The following is a 16563-nucleotide window of genomic DNA, read 5'->3' as shown; positions in this document are numbered from 1 at the left end:
AGCTTTCAACTAGTAAAGACTCAAGATTACCTCTTTTTAACACAACCGAAGTTAGTCTTGATTATTTCTTTGGCTTTTCTCATGCCTTCAAAGATGAAACCCATGGCTGGTTTTTCATCTGAATCAACCAAGCGAATGACTGTAATGAAAGGAGCAGCAGCCTTGAGACATATGACAATATTCTTCCATAGCCTACTATCAAAGGCCATGTTTTGGACTCTTATTCCTTCAGGCGTTGATGCAACCTTGGTTGTCTTCCAATCATGAGAAGTAAACATTGTAACACCCTCACTATCAGAAGTCACGCTTCCGGCTACGCTACTCTGATAGCAAGAAATATTACGACTACTTTACATACTGAATATTAAAATAGGAGCCTGTGACTCGACACTGTATCGCTGATTTCTTTGAAAACTGGAAGTAAATACCTTATCTTAAAAAAAACAAGCAGACATAGATTCATATACAAGACTTCTTACATAATATCTTATAATTCAATATATATATATATATATATATATATATATATATATATATATATATATATATATATATATATAACATAATAATCTAATTAATACAATAACATATAAACCAAACGCAGTATAACTCTTCTTAATGCTTCTTCATCCGGTTCCTGAAAAGGTAAAACTGTAGGGGGTGAGAACCTAACCACACGGTCTCACCACGGAGTTTCAAAGTTGTCATAAGAAGATATTTTATAAGAAAACTGTTTTCAAGCTCAGTGATTACCTTTGCCTTATGAATCTTTTAAAAACCAATAGGTAATCGTTCAAAACCTTTTCAAAGAAACAATGTTTATTCTTTTAGAAATCTGAAACTTTTCCTTTCTTATAAGAAAATCTCAATCAGAAACCAACCACGCAATCAAACAACACAATCATTAATTCAGCACCAAAATTCATTCTCAAATGTAGCATGCCAGGACAAACACAGGCAAGACAGACAAGGAAAACACAAGTAGGTAGCAGCTACAGCAAATAGTTCAAGTAGCAGTTAAGAACAGTTTAGCAATTAGGCAAACCAAAACAAGTTCAAACTCAAGCAAAGCATACAAATGCATATGATGCATGCCTGTCCTATGGCTGATGAGGCTCATCTGTCGGTTATCCAGCCAACCCGACAAGTCTGAATTGTCCTTAGACTGTCCCCCGACGTGCATCCCCAAGAGTCTATGCATAGTTTTTTCTCAAATAATCAATATTGCTCAATGGGGATAACATTCCCGAGAATTTATATAGTGCCCGGTCACACTTACATCGTAGGGTCAACAGAGTATCGAATTTTCAACCTGGTACACGTGGTGGCAAGCCATGGTACTTTATCCAGGGAACCTCGTATCTCAGATAATTCAAATTCATAAGCCATGTGAATAATTCAAAATTCATATCTCAACATTCTCAACATCATAATCATCCATCAATCCAAACCTTATTTCCAAAATTCATTCAAAAACCATATTTCAAAGAAAATCCTCATCATCCTTCTTTCCATTCCATCCTTTAACAATCCCAATTCAAAACATAATTCTTTCTCTGATAAATAAATCAATCTTAAAACATATAATGTTTAAGAACAAATCTTTTTAATTAATTACTTCAAATAAAACTTCCAATTTTATGAAATTTCGGCAGCATCTCCTCTAAAACTCGGACACTGCCACCCTTTTTCGGGTCCCATCCAAACTTTTCTCAAACCTTTTCTCAACGATTTCCAAATCTCAAACATTTTCCAGAGTTGAACCAGTTCCAATATCAAATTATTTTCAAATCAAACCAATTCCAACAATAAAACTCTTTTTAAAATCAAACCAGCTCAAGTGTTAAATCATTTATAAAATCAGACCGACTCAAAATCAAATCGCTTTAACTCCAAACTAAGAAAAATCACTTTTCATAATACCCAAGTAAATAACTTTTCAAACCCATTTCTTAACCGTACATCACTCAAGCAATCAAACAACCACATCCACAAGACAAATATAATCACAGAAGTATATTTTTGCATCAATATCTATTTATAACAACTCTGTAATATAAAATAAATTTTAAGAAAACCCCTACCTCAATTAGCTGAGACTATAAACTAAACACGTCACCGAAACTCTTTTCCTCTCGGCCCGACATTGGTGACAACCGCAACTGCAGCTCCATGGTTTCCTCACCCATAACAGTAACTTAAATTCACCAACGTACAGCAACCGGATCTCGATCCTAAAACATTAACGTCGCAGAATCTTAACATATAATGGAACAACGACTGACAAAGTTTGAAATTGAAATAAGGAATAGCTTACCGTACTAAAGAGGAGCGACTAAACCGAACAGCCGCAACGACAACGATACTTGCTACAACAAACTGCTCAGAGCAAAGACGCCAGCAGTGGAATGGTGGCTCCGATGGCGACGTACAACAAAGCAACTCGTGATAAACAATCCCTAGCATAAACAACTTCGGCAACAACTCTTATAGTAACCAGGATTGACCGACAGTGAGGAAAAACCATAACAGGGCTAGAGTTTACCAAGAAGGCCCGGGTTCCGGCGGCAGTTTTCGGCAACCACACCCGTAACAGTGCATCTTCTAATAGAACCAAATAGAGTGGCAATAACCTTCAAGCAACTTCGATGGGCTTCATCAGTAGTGGTAACAACGGCGATCCCTATCACAAACAGCCTCAGCAATAACTCATGGGAATGGAGAATTTAACGAATAGAGAAGCTGAGGCATGGTTAGAGCTTACCAATAGAGGATTCAGAGAAGCGGCGGTTTCCGGCAGCAGAGGCGGCGGTGGGGCAGCCGCAGCTCCGATCGTAACTCCCAGCGGCGAGGAGCTCGGTAACGGTTTCCGATAGTCTGAACGATAGCAGCGACGGCATGGCGGTTCGGCGCTGATGGAAGCTCGGCGGTGACGCAGCAGAGGCCCCTCCTCCACTGGCTCTCGCGCGGTTCACAGCGGCGATTCACAGCCCCAGCGACAGTGACTATGACGCGACGAGCAACTTCTTCCCCGCGGTGTCTGGCTCCCTTCGTGCTTGACGGCGTTCGATGGCAACAATGGCATGGCGGCGACGCTATGCAGTGGCGGCGCGTCGGCGGGCTAAACGTGGTTAGGTGTGGTCTTCTTCGTCCTCTTCTCGCGGATCTCTCTTTCTGTTGCAGCTCCCTCATCCCCGGCACCCTCTTCCTCTCAGATCTCCTTCTCCCTTGCCAATAGCGGCGGCGGCGGTGGCGGTGACACCCACCGCGCCGCCTTCCTCTCCTTTCCCCTTCTCCCTTTCCTGCGTCTCCCTTCCCCTCTCTTCCCTTTCTTTCCTCCTTTCTTTTCTTTCTTTAGTTTTTTTTAAAGCTGATAGTAATTGGGTTTTGGGAAAAAAAAATGGTTAGTGGCGGCGTGTAACAGTAAGCAAGGAAAAGAAAGAAAATTAATGATGAGGTCAAAGAAGGGAATTGATATTCAAAAGAAGCATGCATAGTGAATCATGGTTTAATAATTTATTAATCTTTATTTTCTCTTTAACAGTTTAAAGGTTAGTAGTCTTTTTGTTTAATACACATAGCATATAGTATTTATATTAGATATTTATTAGTTAAAATTTATATAAATATATAGAACAATTTTGGTATCCGTTATCTTATTAAGGTAGAAAAATTAGGATTTTGTTTAGTTAAGGTTTAATTTGAGAATTTGGGATTAAATTGGAATTTGATGATAATTTTAATAAAATTAGAGTATATCATATTAATTTGAAATCCAATTTAATCCCTTAAAATTACTTAAAAATATATTTAACTATCAATTTGCTAAACTTTATTATTTAAATATAGAAAATAATTCGATAATTATAAAATCAGATAAAACCTTAAATTACTTTAAACTCAATCCATCAAAATTTGTTTTAATTATCTTTAATAAAATAATTTCTGAGGTTAAGGCATGTAATGAATAAATAAATCAAAATTAGTTCTTAATAAGATTTTTTTGAAATTTCTGGATCTTACAAACATAGTCATCAACGGTCCTTTATTATCATGAAGACAAGTGAGAGTCAAATAGGCAGTGGTGAATCTTGTGGCACCTGGCCGAACCAAGTCCTTTCCCTTTGTAAAATTCCTCAACATGCTAATGAGCATACCCCGAGAGTAGATAAACGTGGTGATTTTTCTTCCCTTTTTTATGGTTGTTTCATGCACCTTTAGCTTCTTTTCAAAATCCTCCAATATCAAATCAATGCAGTGTGCAGCACATGGTATCCAGTACAAACTTTTTCTAGTTTCCATCATTTTTTCTCCAGCAGCCTTATAACTAGCAGCATTATCTGTAACAATTTGGACTACATTCTCTTCGCCAACAAATTCTATAACATCTTCTAGCATTTTGACAACTTTATTTATTGTTTTTGATATGTCAGAAGTGTCCAATGAATAAAGAAAAATTGTTCCTTTAGGGCTGTTCACCAAGAAATTACAAATACTACGCCTTTTTTTATCAGTCCATCCATCCGACATGATTGAACAACCAGTTCTCTTCCGCTCTGCCTTAAACTCAGTAAGCATTTCATCAACATTGGTCATTGCTTTCTTTAATCGGGTTTCTCTTAACTCATGGTAAGAAGGGGGTTTGTAGCCAATTCCATATCTCCCAACCATCTCACAAAACTTTAAAAACTTGGGATTCTTAATAACATTGAAAGGAATAGCACTTGTATAGAAAAATATGGCACATTGTTGATCACATTGTTCCTTTAGATCCTTCTTCATCATTTGATTTATTGTTGATTGAACTTGAGCCCCTTTTTCTTTTGTGACAAAGTTGCGAATATCTTTCCCCTTTTGTTGAAAATTGTCCTTCTCCTTTTCTGTTTGTTCATGATAATCCTCATCATCACCGAATCTTCTTTTTTTCAATGATGCTTCTTTAGCCTCCGCACAAACTTTCAATATCACAGCCTTAACTTCTTCAGATACTGAAGCACAAGGCTCTGAATCCTCTTTAGTACCGGCAAGATGATGCTTGAATCTATAAATCCCTCCACTTATAGTCTTTGAGCAATAATTACACTTCACTTTTTTACCATTGCCTTGAACATCAATCCCATGTTTCCATCCTATATCACTTCTATTTCCAGTTGTATTTTTCCTCCTAGAAACAGTAGGTGTAGGTCTAGGAATACTAGGAAGCGAAGACCCTGTCCCTGAACCAACATTCTCAGATATTTTGTATTTTTATCCCTACAAATCAACAACCCAGTCCCAGATAACAAATTCAGATTCAGATTATTCACTAACAAATTCAGATTCAGATTATCCACTAACTAAATTCAGATTCAGAGTATCTACTAACTAAATTCAAAACTAACACTAACATTTCAGACTTCAGAGTTTCAGTCAGAGTCAGATATTCAGAAACACTAACAAAAAAAACCACTAACTAAGAATTAAACCAGACAGTTTAAAGTTTAAACCAGACAAGAGACAACCAGTAAACCACAGTACCACACATTTTAACCATGAAGCATGAAGCATGAAGCAGCATCAGTTATTCAGTTGACTAACTTATTAAAACATGAAGCAGCATTAGTTTAATTTTTTTTTCAACATATCAAATCTCATTAACCAATTCTGTGTAGGATTTAAACTAAACTAAAAAAATTTTAAAAAGTTAACATCAGCAATTCAAAAGCAACATTGCAGAATTGGTACCATTTTCCAAGATTGTTAATATTTGAATTTGTTTAAAAAAATTACCTTGGAGAACAGGGCAGAATTGAAGCAGATCGGCAGTGAAGAACAATGGCGACGAATAGGGGAGGGGAGGCGAACGCAGTGAAGCAGAACAGGGAGGAGTGCGACGGTCGACGATGGTAGAACAGGGACGGTGAACCTTCACTGCATGGTGGTGGGCTCTACGACTCCGCGTGGCCTCTTCGTGGTGATGGGCTGGTGTCGACGAGGAAGTGAGGAACCTTCACTGCGTGGTGGGGGCTGGTGGGCTCTGGCTCTGCGACTTTGCGTTGGATGAGGGATGAGGGATGAGGCGAGGCGACAGGCGAGGGATGAGTGCGACGGTCGACGATGGTAGAACAGGGACGGTGAACCTTCACTGCGTGGTGGTGGGCTCTACGACTCTGCGTGGCCTCTTCGTGGTGATGGGCTGGTGTCGACGAGGAAGTGAGGAACCTTCACTGCATGGTGGGGGCTGGTGGGCTCTGGCTCTGCGACTCTGCGTTGGATGAGGGATGAGGGATGAGGCGAGGCGACAGGCGAGGGATGAGGATCTGTCCGGGGTTCGGCCTCTGCCTGGCGGCGCAGACGATGGTGCCGGTAGATGGTGGCGATTCACCGATGTTGGAGAAGAAGAAAATAGTGAGGGCGAGGCAGTGAGCAGTGATGGGCTGATGGCTTGGTGCTGGTGGAGTGGGAGGGTTTCGAAATTAGGGTTACACACTTACACTCTTACCGGGTCTGGGTGGGTTAGTGGTTAGCTGTAGTTTTTTTTTTTTGGGCCCAAAACGACGCCGTTTTGGCGAAAATGGGCACCGAATTCAAACTCGCTGACTCGCTAGTAAACTCGCGAGTTTGAGCGATTCTGTCCGAGTCTAGCCGAGTCTACCCAAAAACGAGTTTGTATCCGAGTCAACCCGATTCCACTACCTAAACTCGTAAACTCGTACGAGTTTACGAGTTAACTCGCGAGTTTGACAACCAATACTAATATTTCTTTTTCTCTTTTACGATGCTACATATATTTAAATATATGAATTATTTTTATTATATTGAGTAATTATATTGTTTGATATAATATTAATACTAAGGCTATCCATTTATGTTTCTTTATTTTATATCTATTTTCTCTTCCTTATTTATTTATTCTACAACAAAATCGAAATTTTAACTATTATGCCTATACCTATTATATATAATGAGAACATAAAATATGTTTAGTAGTAAGAATAAACCCTATCAATGTAACAACAACAACAACAACAACAACAACAACAACAACAATAATAGTCAAACCTTTATTAATTGTGCGTTGTATTTCGTGCTCGCTTTATTCTGATAACTCAACTATGACTAGGGGTGTCAAAATTTTTCGAAGCGCGAGAATCCCTGCGGAGACTGCCCCAAATGGAGACTCGAAGGCCAAGAATTTTTTCTGTGGGGATGGGGATGGGACTAACATCCCTCCCCCCTTTAAAACAAGCGCCGGGACCCGAGAAGGGATCCTCGCCCCGTCTCCGATAATTTTTCGAAATTCTTGAATTTACTTAAATACCCTTAATTTATTTTTAATACAGGGGCTTTTTAGTAATTTTACCAATTAAAATTCCTAACCTACTTTATTGAACGTCTTCCCTTCTCTCCTACTACTGCACTTTGTTATTGCATCGTCCCCAAGCCCCAACTCTCCATTGCTAAAAGTCCAAAACTCCATAGCTGAATCCACAGTCACAGCCATAGCACTATACCCCCTCGCCAGTCACCACCGACCACTCCTCTTGCTCAATGCGTACGTTACCGCGCCGTCACCCTCACAGCTTCACCACGTCGTTCTCTCTCTTCAAGTGCGGCAACATTCCCCTCTCCACTCCTGCGTCTGTGTGATTGCGTCCATTCTCGTCGCTGTCGCCACGTCCATTCTCCCCTCTCCATCGTCGCATCCCACTGCTCTGTCATCTCTTCGCTACTCGTCGTCTACTAGAGAGCATCGCTGCTGACACTGCAGCAGCTACCAGTTGTTCCTTTTCCAGTCTTCTTCCTCCTCCCTATTCACTTGACTTCAGGTTTGATTCTCTCTCCTTCTATGTATCTAAAGCAATTAGATATATAGGGTTTATAATTATGAAATAGTTAGGGTTGGATACTCCTCCTTCGTATAATCTTTGTTAAGTATTTTCTAAAGCAATTAGACATATAGGGTTTATAATTATGAAATAGTTAAGGTTTGATACTTCTCCTTTGTGTAATCTTTGTTGTGTTTTCTGAAGCAATTAGACATATAGGGTTTATAATGCTTGTTTCTGCATTGCCATATAGAGAAGTTTTTGAGCGTTTAAGATACCGTGAATTTTTGTATAAATATGTACCATCTGATGATGAGTGAAAAATGGAAAATGAACTTGTTGATAAATTAGAAGTCTTTTATAGTGATTGAATTATTTTCTGGCACTTTATATCCAACAATAAATTTATACTTTCCCAATGTATGTGAAATGAGATTGTTACATTGAATGAATGGATGCTTAGTTCCAATAACATGATTCGCAAAATAGCAAAAAATATAATTAGTAAGTTTGAAAAGTATTGGGATCAAATTAATGAAGTCATGGCTGTGGGAGTTATCTTAGACCCTAGATATAAGATGAAGTTGTTGAAGTTTTTTTCCTAAAATATATGGATCTCAAAGTGAGTTTCAATTGAGCAAGGTAAAGAAAATGATGGAAGAATTAGTATGTGAATATTAACTTAAGACTAGGGTTAAAAGAAGAACTCCAAATGATGATAGTTCAGCTTCTACTTTGAATGTTGGAGATGATGAAGGATCTTCAAAGAGAAAATTTAGTTCTATCTACTTGCAATTTGTGAAAAATACATCTGAAGATTGTGTTGCAAAAACTGAGTTGGATTTCTATTTAGAAGAGAGTGTTATGGTAGATAAAACAAATTTAAAAATATTTGACATTTTGAGAGTTATTGAAAAAATATTGGAGTGAAATATCCAACCTTACAAAAGATTGCAAGAGACTTTTTAGCCATTCCCATTTCTACAGTTGTCTTGGAGTCCGCTTTTAGTACCGGTGGTCGAGTTTTACATCCACATCGCAATAAATTGTAAGAGGCGTTAATTTGCACTCAGCATTAGATACACTCTACAGGTAAAAGTACTAATAACTCAAGTTTTTATCTGGTATTAAAGTTCAATCTCATGTCAAATTTAACTCACGTAACTTGTTGATTGATATAATATAGGTAAATCAGGGTCAAAAATTCTAATTCCTTGGGACTATGAGATGGATACGGGGGATTTAGGAGTTTAGGTAATTATTTTTCTATTATGTCAATTTTTTATTTAATATATGGTATTCTTGTTTATGATGTATGTTAAAATATTTATATTTGTGTTATTTTAATAGAGAACATGGAGTTGTTTGTTGGAAGTTTTATGCTGACAATGGAAGAATAATTGATGTTGAAGACTTTATTTTATGGCTTTTTTTTAGAATAGAAGTTATGTTTTAAGATTTTGTTTTTTGGACTATGATTTGCTATATTATATTTCTAAACTTATAATCTTAGATATGATATGTTTGTGTGTTTGTAACAATATTTTGTAGTTTGTTTTTTTTTTTTTCACTATAATTTTCATATAAAAATTCAACATATGGAGATGAAAAATGGAACTCCACAGGGAACACATGAAATGCGAGAAACAGGGATGGAGACAATTATCCCCCATGGCAGGGATCGGGGCAGGAACAGAGATCAATTTTGGGGGCAGAGACGGGAAGCAGGGAGGTATCCCCACCCCTGCCCCATTGACATCCCTAACTATGACAATGCTATTTATTTTAATTAAACTACGAATTCTATTTAGACCTGCCACCATGCCTTTCTTTAACAAAGGTTATAGAATTTGCATCACATAGATATCTATGTCTTCATGCGGTCCAAAACAACTATATACTGAATAAGAAATTAAAGTTATTTTAAAACCATTTCACCTTAATAAATTGTTAGTAGAAGTCAACAACCACTACAAGAAAAATAATAAGTACCATCAGAATTATCCTCAGACTCATTAAATAACTTTGCCGGTAATTAGTATACCGTCAAATTTACCGTCGTCTTAGAATTGACGGTGTAAACGGCGCCAAAAACTGTTTACCAACGAATTATTTTCGTCTGACACTAATTATTGGCAGACTTTCTGTAAGTTTTTCTAATGAATTTGTCCAGACTGAGTTGCTAATTACCGTCAGATTAATCCGATGGTAACTTTGGAGCCATATCATGTTTTTAGGCGCCAAGTTATCTACGGATTTTTCTGCCGGTAAATCCTACGATAGTTTTTTTGGGCACAGTTAAGCCACAATTATTAATAAAAAAACTCTTGTTAATAAAATTGTTACTAAAAATCAACATATTATTTTATTAAAAATAAATGTCTAAATATAATAAAATGTCACAAAAATATATTACAATGAAGTAGACATAAAAAAATTGAATTTCTAAACCCTACAGATCTCGGTAATCGTCGTCGGAGTCCCCCTATTGAGCGACGAAGTAGGTGCTGATGTCGATGTCCCACCAGCAGCGTTGTCGCTAATCCCAGCAGCATCACTGCCTCCAGCATGCATTTGCTGGTTGTACACCCACATCTGCTCTCGTAAACGATCTAATTGCTCCAGCTTTTCTGTCAGATCTGGGCTGATGGCAACGACTCCTCCCACGCGTGTAAGAAGGTCGTTGTACCTCTGCTCAGACTGCTCCGCTTGTTGGTAAAGCTCTTATGTCAGCTTCTGCACCTCCTCCCTCAATTTGATAATTTTCTGGGAATTGGCAAGGCTGGTGGCAGAGGCAAATGTAGAGGAAGCCGCCAATGCAGAGGAGCGGAGGTCATTGGCGAATAACAACCCCAACTCAAAGCGGCGATTCTTGTGGGGCTCAGAGGCAGTCTCGCGCCAAACCCTATCAGGATCTACTACTGAGGTCTCGGAACCGGCTTCGTCGTTCCTACTAGGCGACTGAAATTGCTGGGTTGCAGCCTCCAACCTCTACGTGTAATCATCTTGTGACACACGTGATAAAGATACCAATTAATTTACTTTAAACCAAATAAATTTGAAACTTAGAATTAATTGAAACTCACATAATGGGCCGCAGACTACTCGTCAACAAATCTCTTCTTGTTGGCTTTCAAGGTATGTATATACTTGAAAGTCTTCACCAGTGTCGTCTCATGATCCAACGACTTAGACTACACATATTTAAATTAACCAATAAAATAAATCAACAAACAACTAATTCAAGTAACTACTAAAAAACTAAACATTACCAAACTACTTACTAGTCTTCTGTTTGTCTTCATGAAGGTCTCCGACCCACCCATATACTTCGACGACCATGACGAAGCCCTGTTAACAATGTTCATTAGACGGCGATGCTTGAACCCCTCATCATTTCTAGAATGGGTCTCTAGTTCCTTCTTGGTAGATGGACAGATCCAAGTTGTTAGGTGGTCATGCCCCTGACGAACGTCGGTCATCATCTGCTGAAGTCATTTAGCTGCCTGGTGGTCGTATATCTTTCTGATCATGAGATTATGTTCCATATCCATATGAATTTCAACTGCACAAAGTGATATAACAACATTAGTTAGTCAGAATAAAATACAGTTAATTAATTGAACATTATTGGGTTCTTACCGCCCACTTTGAAACCATCGGTCTCTGGTTTCAGTAGGGATCTTCGTGTAGCTTGGCCACACGTAGTCGTACATTGACTTAATGACCTTCGAGATATCCTATGTACAAGCATTATTGTTTGGTACAAACCTAACAGAGAAAGAACCTAACATTAACAATCACATAAAACACATAAACTTAGGATTAACAAACTTAAGATTACAAAATTGTATGTACTTACGCATGCATGTCATCGGGTAAAATCCTCATCCGGATGATGGGCGGTGGTGGAGGGGTATCCTGTAGGGGGCACTGGAGGACTCACCCACCGTGGGCTCTATCAATGGATCTGTAGGGGGTCGTAGCAGAAGGAGGCACGTAGTTCAGGTTTGGGACCATGATGAACTGCTAATCTGCTGGACCCGCCTGTAACGTCACAAGGGTCAACGGGGTAGTCAGGATAGAGGGCAATGACTGAATGGTCCCTAGGAATTTGGTGGAAACCCTCATTGTACCATGACCATAAGACCCACTCGATCTACCTCTGCTACCTGTCGACATGTCTGTAAAGAGAACATATTATTAATACAAACTAGCATATATTAACTACACGAATCATTCAACAAAACTCTCCAAAAAATTTTAGACATAACCTCCCCTAAAATTGGACATATATCCACTTTTGCGATTTTCACAAATCCAACCAATCTCAATCCACAGCATCAGTCAACACTCAATTAATTTCATAAGAATTAAACTCAACTAAATAAGGAGTCTTCATGATTCAAATCCAAAGCAATACGATGTGACATGCATAAATTCAATGCAAAAGCAATATGCAAAACTTTAAGTATGAAATATATTGAATTATTTATTCTTAATTAGAGTCAAGTTAATATAATCAAACACAGTAAGATGTGACATGTATAAATCCAAAATCACATGTTTATAGTATATAAGGGGATGAAGTTATCAAAAGAAAAGAGTATACAAGGAGATGTAACAACTAATAACCATTACTTGATACCAAAAATATAGTTAGTGAAATGATACAAAAAAATCCAATTACTTATTTTTCAAAGAATATCATATTCTATTATTTAAAATCCAATTAAAAACAAGAAATCAATACCTATTATTTTACTAGATTAAATCAAACTTAAGTCACTTTTATAGCTATCTTATGAGATAAATTAACAAAATATATGTGATTGAAGTCTCATAATAAATTCAAGTCTCATAATAACTTGATAATCATGCAATTAGCAATCGCACACAAAATCAGCCGTCAACAGCATAACTAAATCAATAATTAGCAAGCTTTTTATTCAACAAATTCAAGTCTCATAATAAATTGATAACCATGCAATTAGCAATCGCACACAAAATCAGTCGTTGGCAGCATAACTAAATCAATAATTAGCAAGCTTTTCATTCAACAAATTCAAGTCTCCCATTTAACAAATCAACAAGTTCAAGTCTCATCATAAATTGATAACCATGCAATTAGTCAATTACATTACATATATAGCATCATAAGATATTAGAGCTCACAAACACACATAAAATCAATTAATTATTTTTAGTTAAATCATTCTAAACACATTACAACCTAAGTTAACCAAATCACATTTTTTCATGAAATACAGGTTATAAACAGAACAAAAATTAAGCAAGAAAAAATTAACTAACCTAGACCTAGCGGACGACGACGAAGCTGGACTTGGCGGCAGATGATGATGCGTGCTGGACCAGGGGAAGGAGCTAGCGATGCGAAGAACGGTGAGACATCGGTGGTGAAAAGAACGATGGTGGAAATAGAGGCTAGGGTTTGCAATAGCAACAGCAATGGAGACGTCACCGAGGTCAATGCAAGGAGAGGAGGGAGGCGGCGACAGGAGGGGTAGGCAGCGGTGTGGCTAACAGCACGGTGGGGAGAGGAGGCGGCTAGAGAGAGAAAGGGAGAAGAAAGGTTAGAGCGAGTAGATTTCGAATTGAAGGGGGAGAGGGTTTGCGCATTGAATTTTATGGCTCATTACTGCGGATTTACCGGCAAATAAATCCGATAGTAACTCGTTGCGGGTCACCAAAATGCAGCGTTTCACTAAAATGGGTTTACCGGAGGATTGTTTCGACGGTAAATCCCATGCTCAATTTGGCGCCTATTTCACCTTTTTCCCTCCAAGTATTACCGGCGAATTTACTATCAGAAATGAGAATCCATCGGTATCAACTTGACCAAATGAATTCCATGTCAAAACCATCGATAAATCTATCAGTAAAGCCGACACTGATATACGACGCTAAATCCGACGATACTTAACTTTTTTCTTGTAGTAAACCATCAAGTCCAAAACATATTAGAGCTTTCTTTTAATAAGATGAGGATGATAACAAAAGAACGTATCAACATATAAGATGTTTTTGTGACCTACTAGCTAGATGATGAGATAATAAGGGGTCAAATTAAAGGACCACTGTTTTGTCGATTTTTAGCAAATCGAAAAGTGGTTGGATATCTAATGGTCTCGGAGCGAAACCTACTCCTCTTTGCGAGTACCAGTTTTCTCAAAGTGCTTCAAAAACCTTTCGATCGGACAAAAACATTAAGGAAATATGAAAACAGTAAATAAAGACTTTGAAAATAAATTGACTGAATTTGAAATGATTTGTATTGAATTTAAATAAAGCAATAAAATGCCTTCGATGAGATCAAAGGGCTTTGAATTCGAAAATAACAGTACTAGAATGTAAATTGGACAAGAATGTTAAATGCTGCTTGAAAAATAAATTTGTAAGAAAAGTAAAGTTTGCAGAAAATGTAAAGAAAAAGTAAAAACAAGTGGAAGGAACCCTATAGAAAATTAACTCAAAGCAGACTCAGTAAGTCGCTGGGATGATAGTGTGCGTGAGTAATTTCTGAAGCAAAGTTCCAACTCTTGTGCCTTCGAGCCTTCTTCCATTTATAAAAATCTTTAACTAATCAAATTGAAGTGTAACTCCCATGTTCATTAATTCATAGGTAACTGTTCCCGCTTCTTTTGCTGGACAAAAAGTAACGTTCAGAAAGTAACTCTCAAACCTTTAGTCCTTCGATTCGACATGTCGATCAGCTTGTTGACTGGTCATAATAAACTCTTGCTCGAATGTTCCTCGCCATCTCTTTCGATGTTATCTTTCCTTCAAAAACACGCGCCTATTAGCTCTTCGAATGCTCTCAATTTTGAAACAAATTATTTTCGACTAACAAATTACCCCCTATGATTAATGTGTTATTATCGATATCATTTTAAAATAATAACACTTAATCCTAACATGCTTTTATTATATCATCATAAGGCATTAATTAGTCATAAATGAAATTCACTTCCCTTCATTTACTCGCGCCTATCCCACATGTTTCCCATTATCCTCAACTTCTCTCTCCACCACTTCGCCTTCTCTAGGAAGTTACCCAATTTCAAATTTTGAACTTTCTCATACGAAATAGCGAAACACCTTTTTATTTATTGAATTGAATTTCTTATCATCATTTCACCTTTTAAACTTCTATTTTCAACACTTCGTCTCCCCCTCTTCTCCGAATACTCTGTGTGATTCTGCCTTCTGTGATTAACTTCACCATCCTCACTTTCTTACCTTTACACACCAATGGCTTCCTCTTTGATTCACAACACTCCTACTGCCCAAGATAAGGGCAAAGGACTTGACACTCAAGTTCAAGAACCACCAATCTTACAAGTGCTGAACCAATTCAACGACGAAATAATTGAAGATCCTCAGCTTCTCCCTAGTGACAAGAGGATTCTCATTCCTTTCACCATAGATGATGAAACATGTTTTATCGGCCCCATTCAAATCCTAGAGCGCACCAGCAAAAGGCTTGATTTCTTCCCTAACGCAAAGGAGAAAGACATACTCATCAAATAAAACCTCCTTGTTGCTCCTTTTATTGACCATAAAAAGACTTTTAGGAATAACCCCAAAGTTACCTCTAAAGGAGCTGACTTTTGAATTTGGCATCGACGTCTAAAATGGTAAAAGGCGATGCTTGGAGGGCTCTTGGTATTCAAGACTTCCTTCGACTTTCTCACTTCCCTTCTACCGCTCACCATTGGATGATTAGGGCAGCTGTGTGCTTTTGGAGCAGAACGACAAATAATTTTCACCTCCCCTGTGGAATGGTAGGGCCCATGTTGCTTGATGTGGCTGCTATCACTGGTCTCCTGACAAATTTTCCCGAAATAACTTGTGACATGCAACCGAATCGGACCTATAAGATAGCTCAGAGGAATTCTTATAGTGACTTTATTAGTAAAAATATGGGACACAAGAATGATCCCATGACTGATGAAGAAAGTGTGGCGTTTTTGTACTACTGGTTGAATGCCATTGTTTTCTGTTCCAGAAGTGGACAAATGCAAAAGTTATTTCTTCTCTTGGCTGCTCTTTTGTATGAAGACCACAAATTCAATCTAGCAAAATTGATTCTAGGGCATTTGTTTGATGAACTTGGACATTTAGTTGACTGCCTTCAAAACAACTTGTCGATTAATGTAGTAGGTCCTCTTTGGCTCCTCCAACTTTGATTAAACGCTGTTTTCGAAAAGTACATGCAACAGGATGGGCGTGGTGCTCCAGAAAAATAACATATTGAGGGATTTTGATTGGCCCCCTTTCAACCTAACTTCAAAGATGCCAAATTGACGGAAGACTTGTTCTGGACTGTCTTCTCCCTCTTCCATTCCTGAAAATGCGTTAACAACAATTATTTGAATTTTACTCCTTTCTTGCGTCGAAACTGTGGCCCCTCATGGCTCGAACTCATTCTCTTCCCTTCCGATGATGAAGAAAATGAAATTTCCAACACAACCTGGGAACACCTCCTTGCTGTTCAGGTAATCCTGATCGGATTACCTCAATAAAAGAAAGAATAGTTCAATGTGACTCTTTATGCTCCTCATTATGTCGCTACGCAAATGGGCTTCTCTCAAGCCATTCTTGTACCCATTCCTCAAAATGGCAATGCCCTCTGTCATATCGAGTTGACCTAAAAAAGAAACATTGATCATTGCCTTTCAATCAATCAACAACACAGAGATAACTATACTCATCTTCTTTATGAGCGTAGTTC

At 38.0% G+C, this 16563-nt stretch overlaps 1 protein-coding gene across 1 annotated transcript; it reads right to left on the bottom strand.

Annotated features, from left to right (window-relative positions):
- Positions 1–4034: 4034 nt before the first annotated feature.
- On the bottom strand, positions 4035–5524 carry LOC112742308 (uncharacterized). Its single transcript, XM_025791544.1, has 3 exons — positions 5518–5524; positions 4216–5216; positions 4035–4043 (listed from the first exon to the last, which is right to left on the bottom strand). The coding sequence occupies exons 1-3, from the start codon at positions 5522–5524 to the stop codon at positions 4035–4037; spliced, it is 1017 nt and encodes a 338-aa protein (XP_025647329.1).
- Positions 5525–16563: the final 11039 nt, after the last annotated feature.

The sequence above is a fragment of the Arachis hypogaea genome, chromosome 14, assembly GCF_003086295.3.
Source record: "Arachis hypogaea cultivar Tifrunner chromosome 14, arahy.Tifrunner.gnm2.J5K5, whole genome shotgun sequence".
NCBI lineage: Eukaryota > Viridiplantae > Streptophyta > Magnoliopsida > Fabales > Fabaceae > Arachis > Arachis hypogaea.
This window is presented reverse-complemented; position numbering and strand designations above follow the sequence as displayed.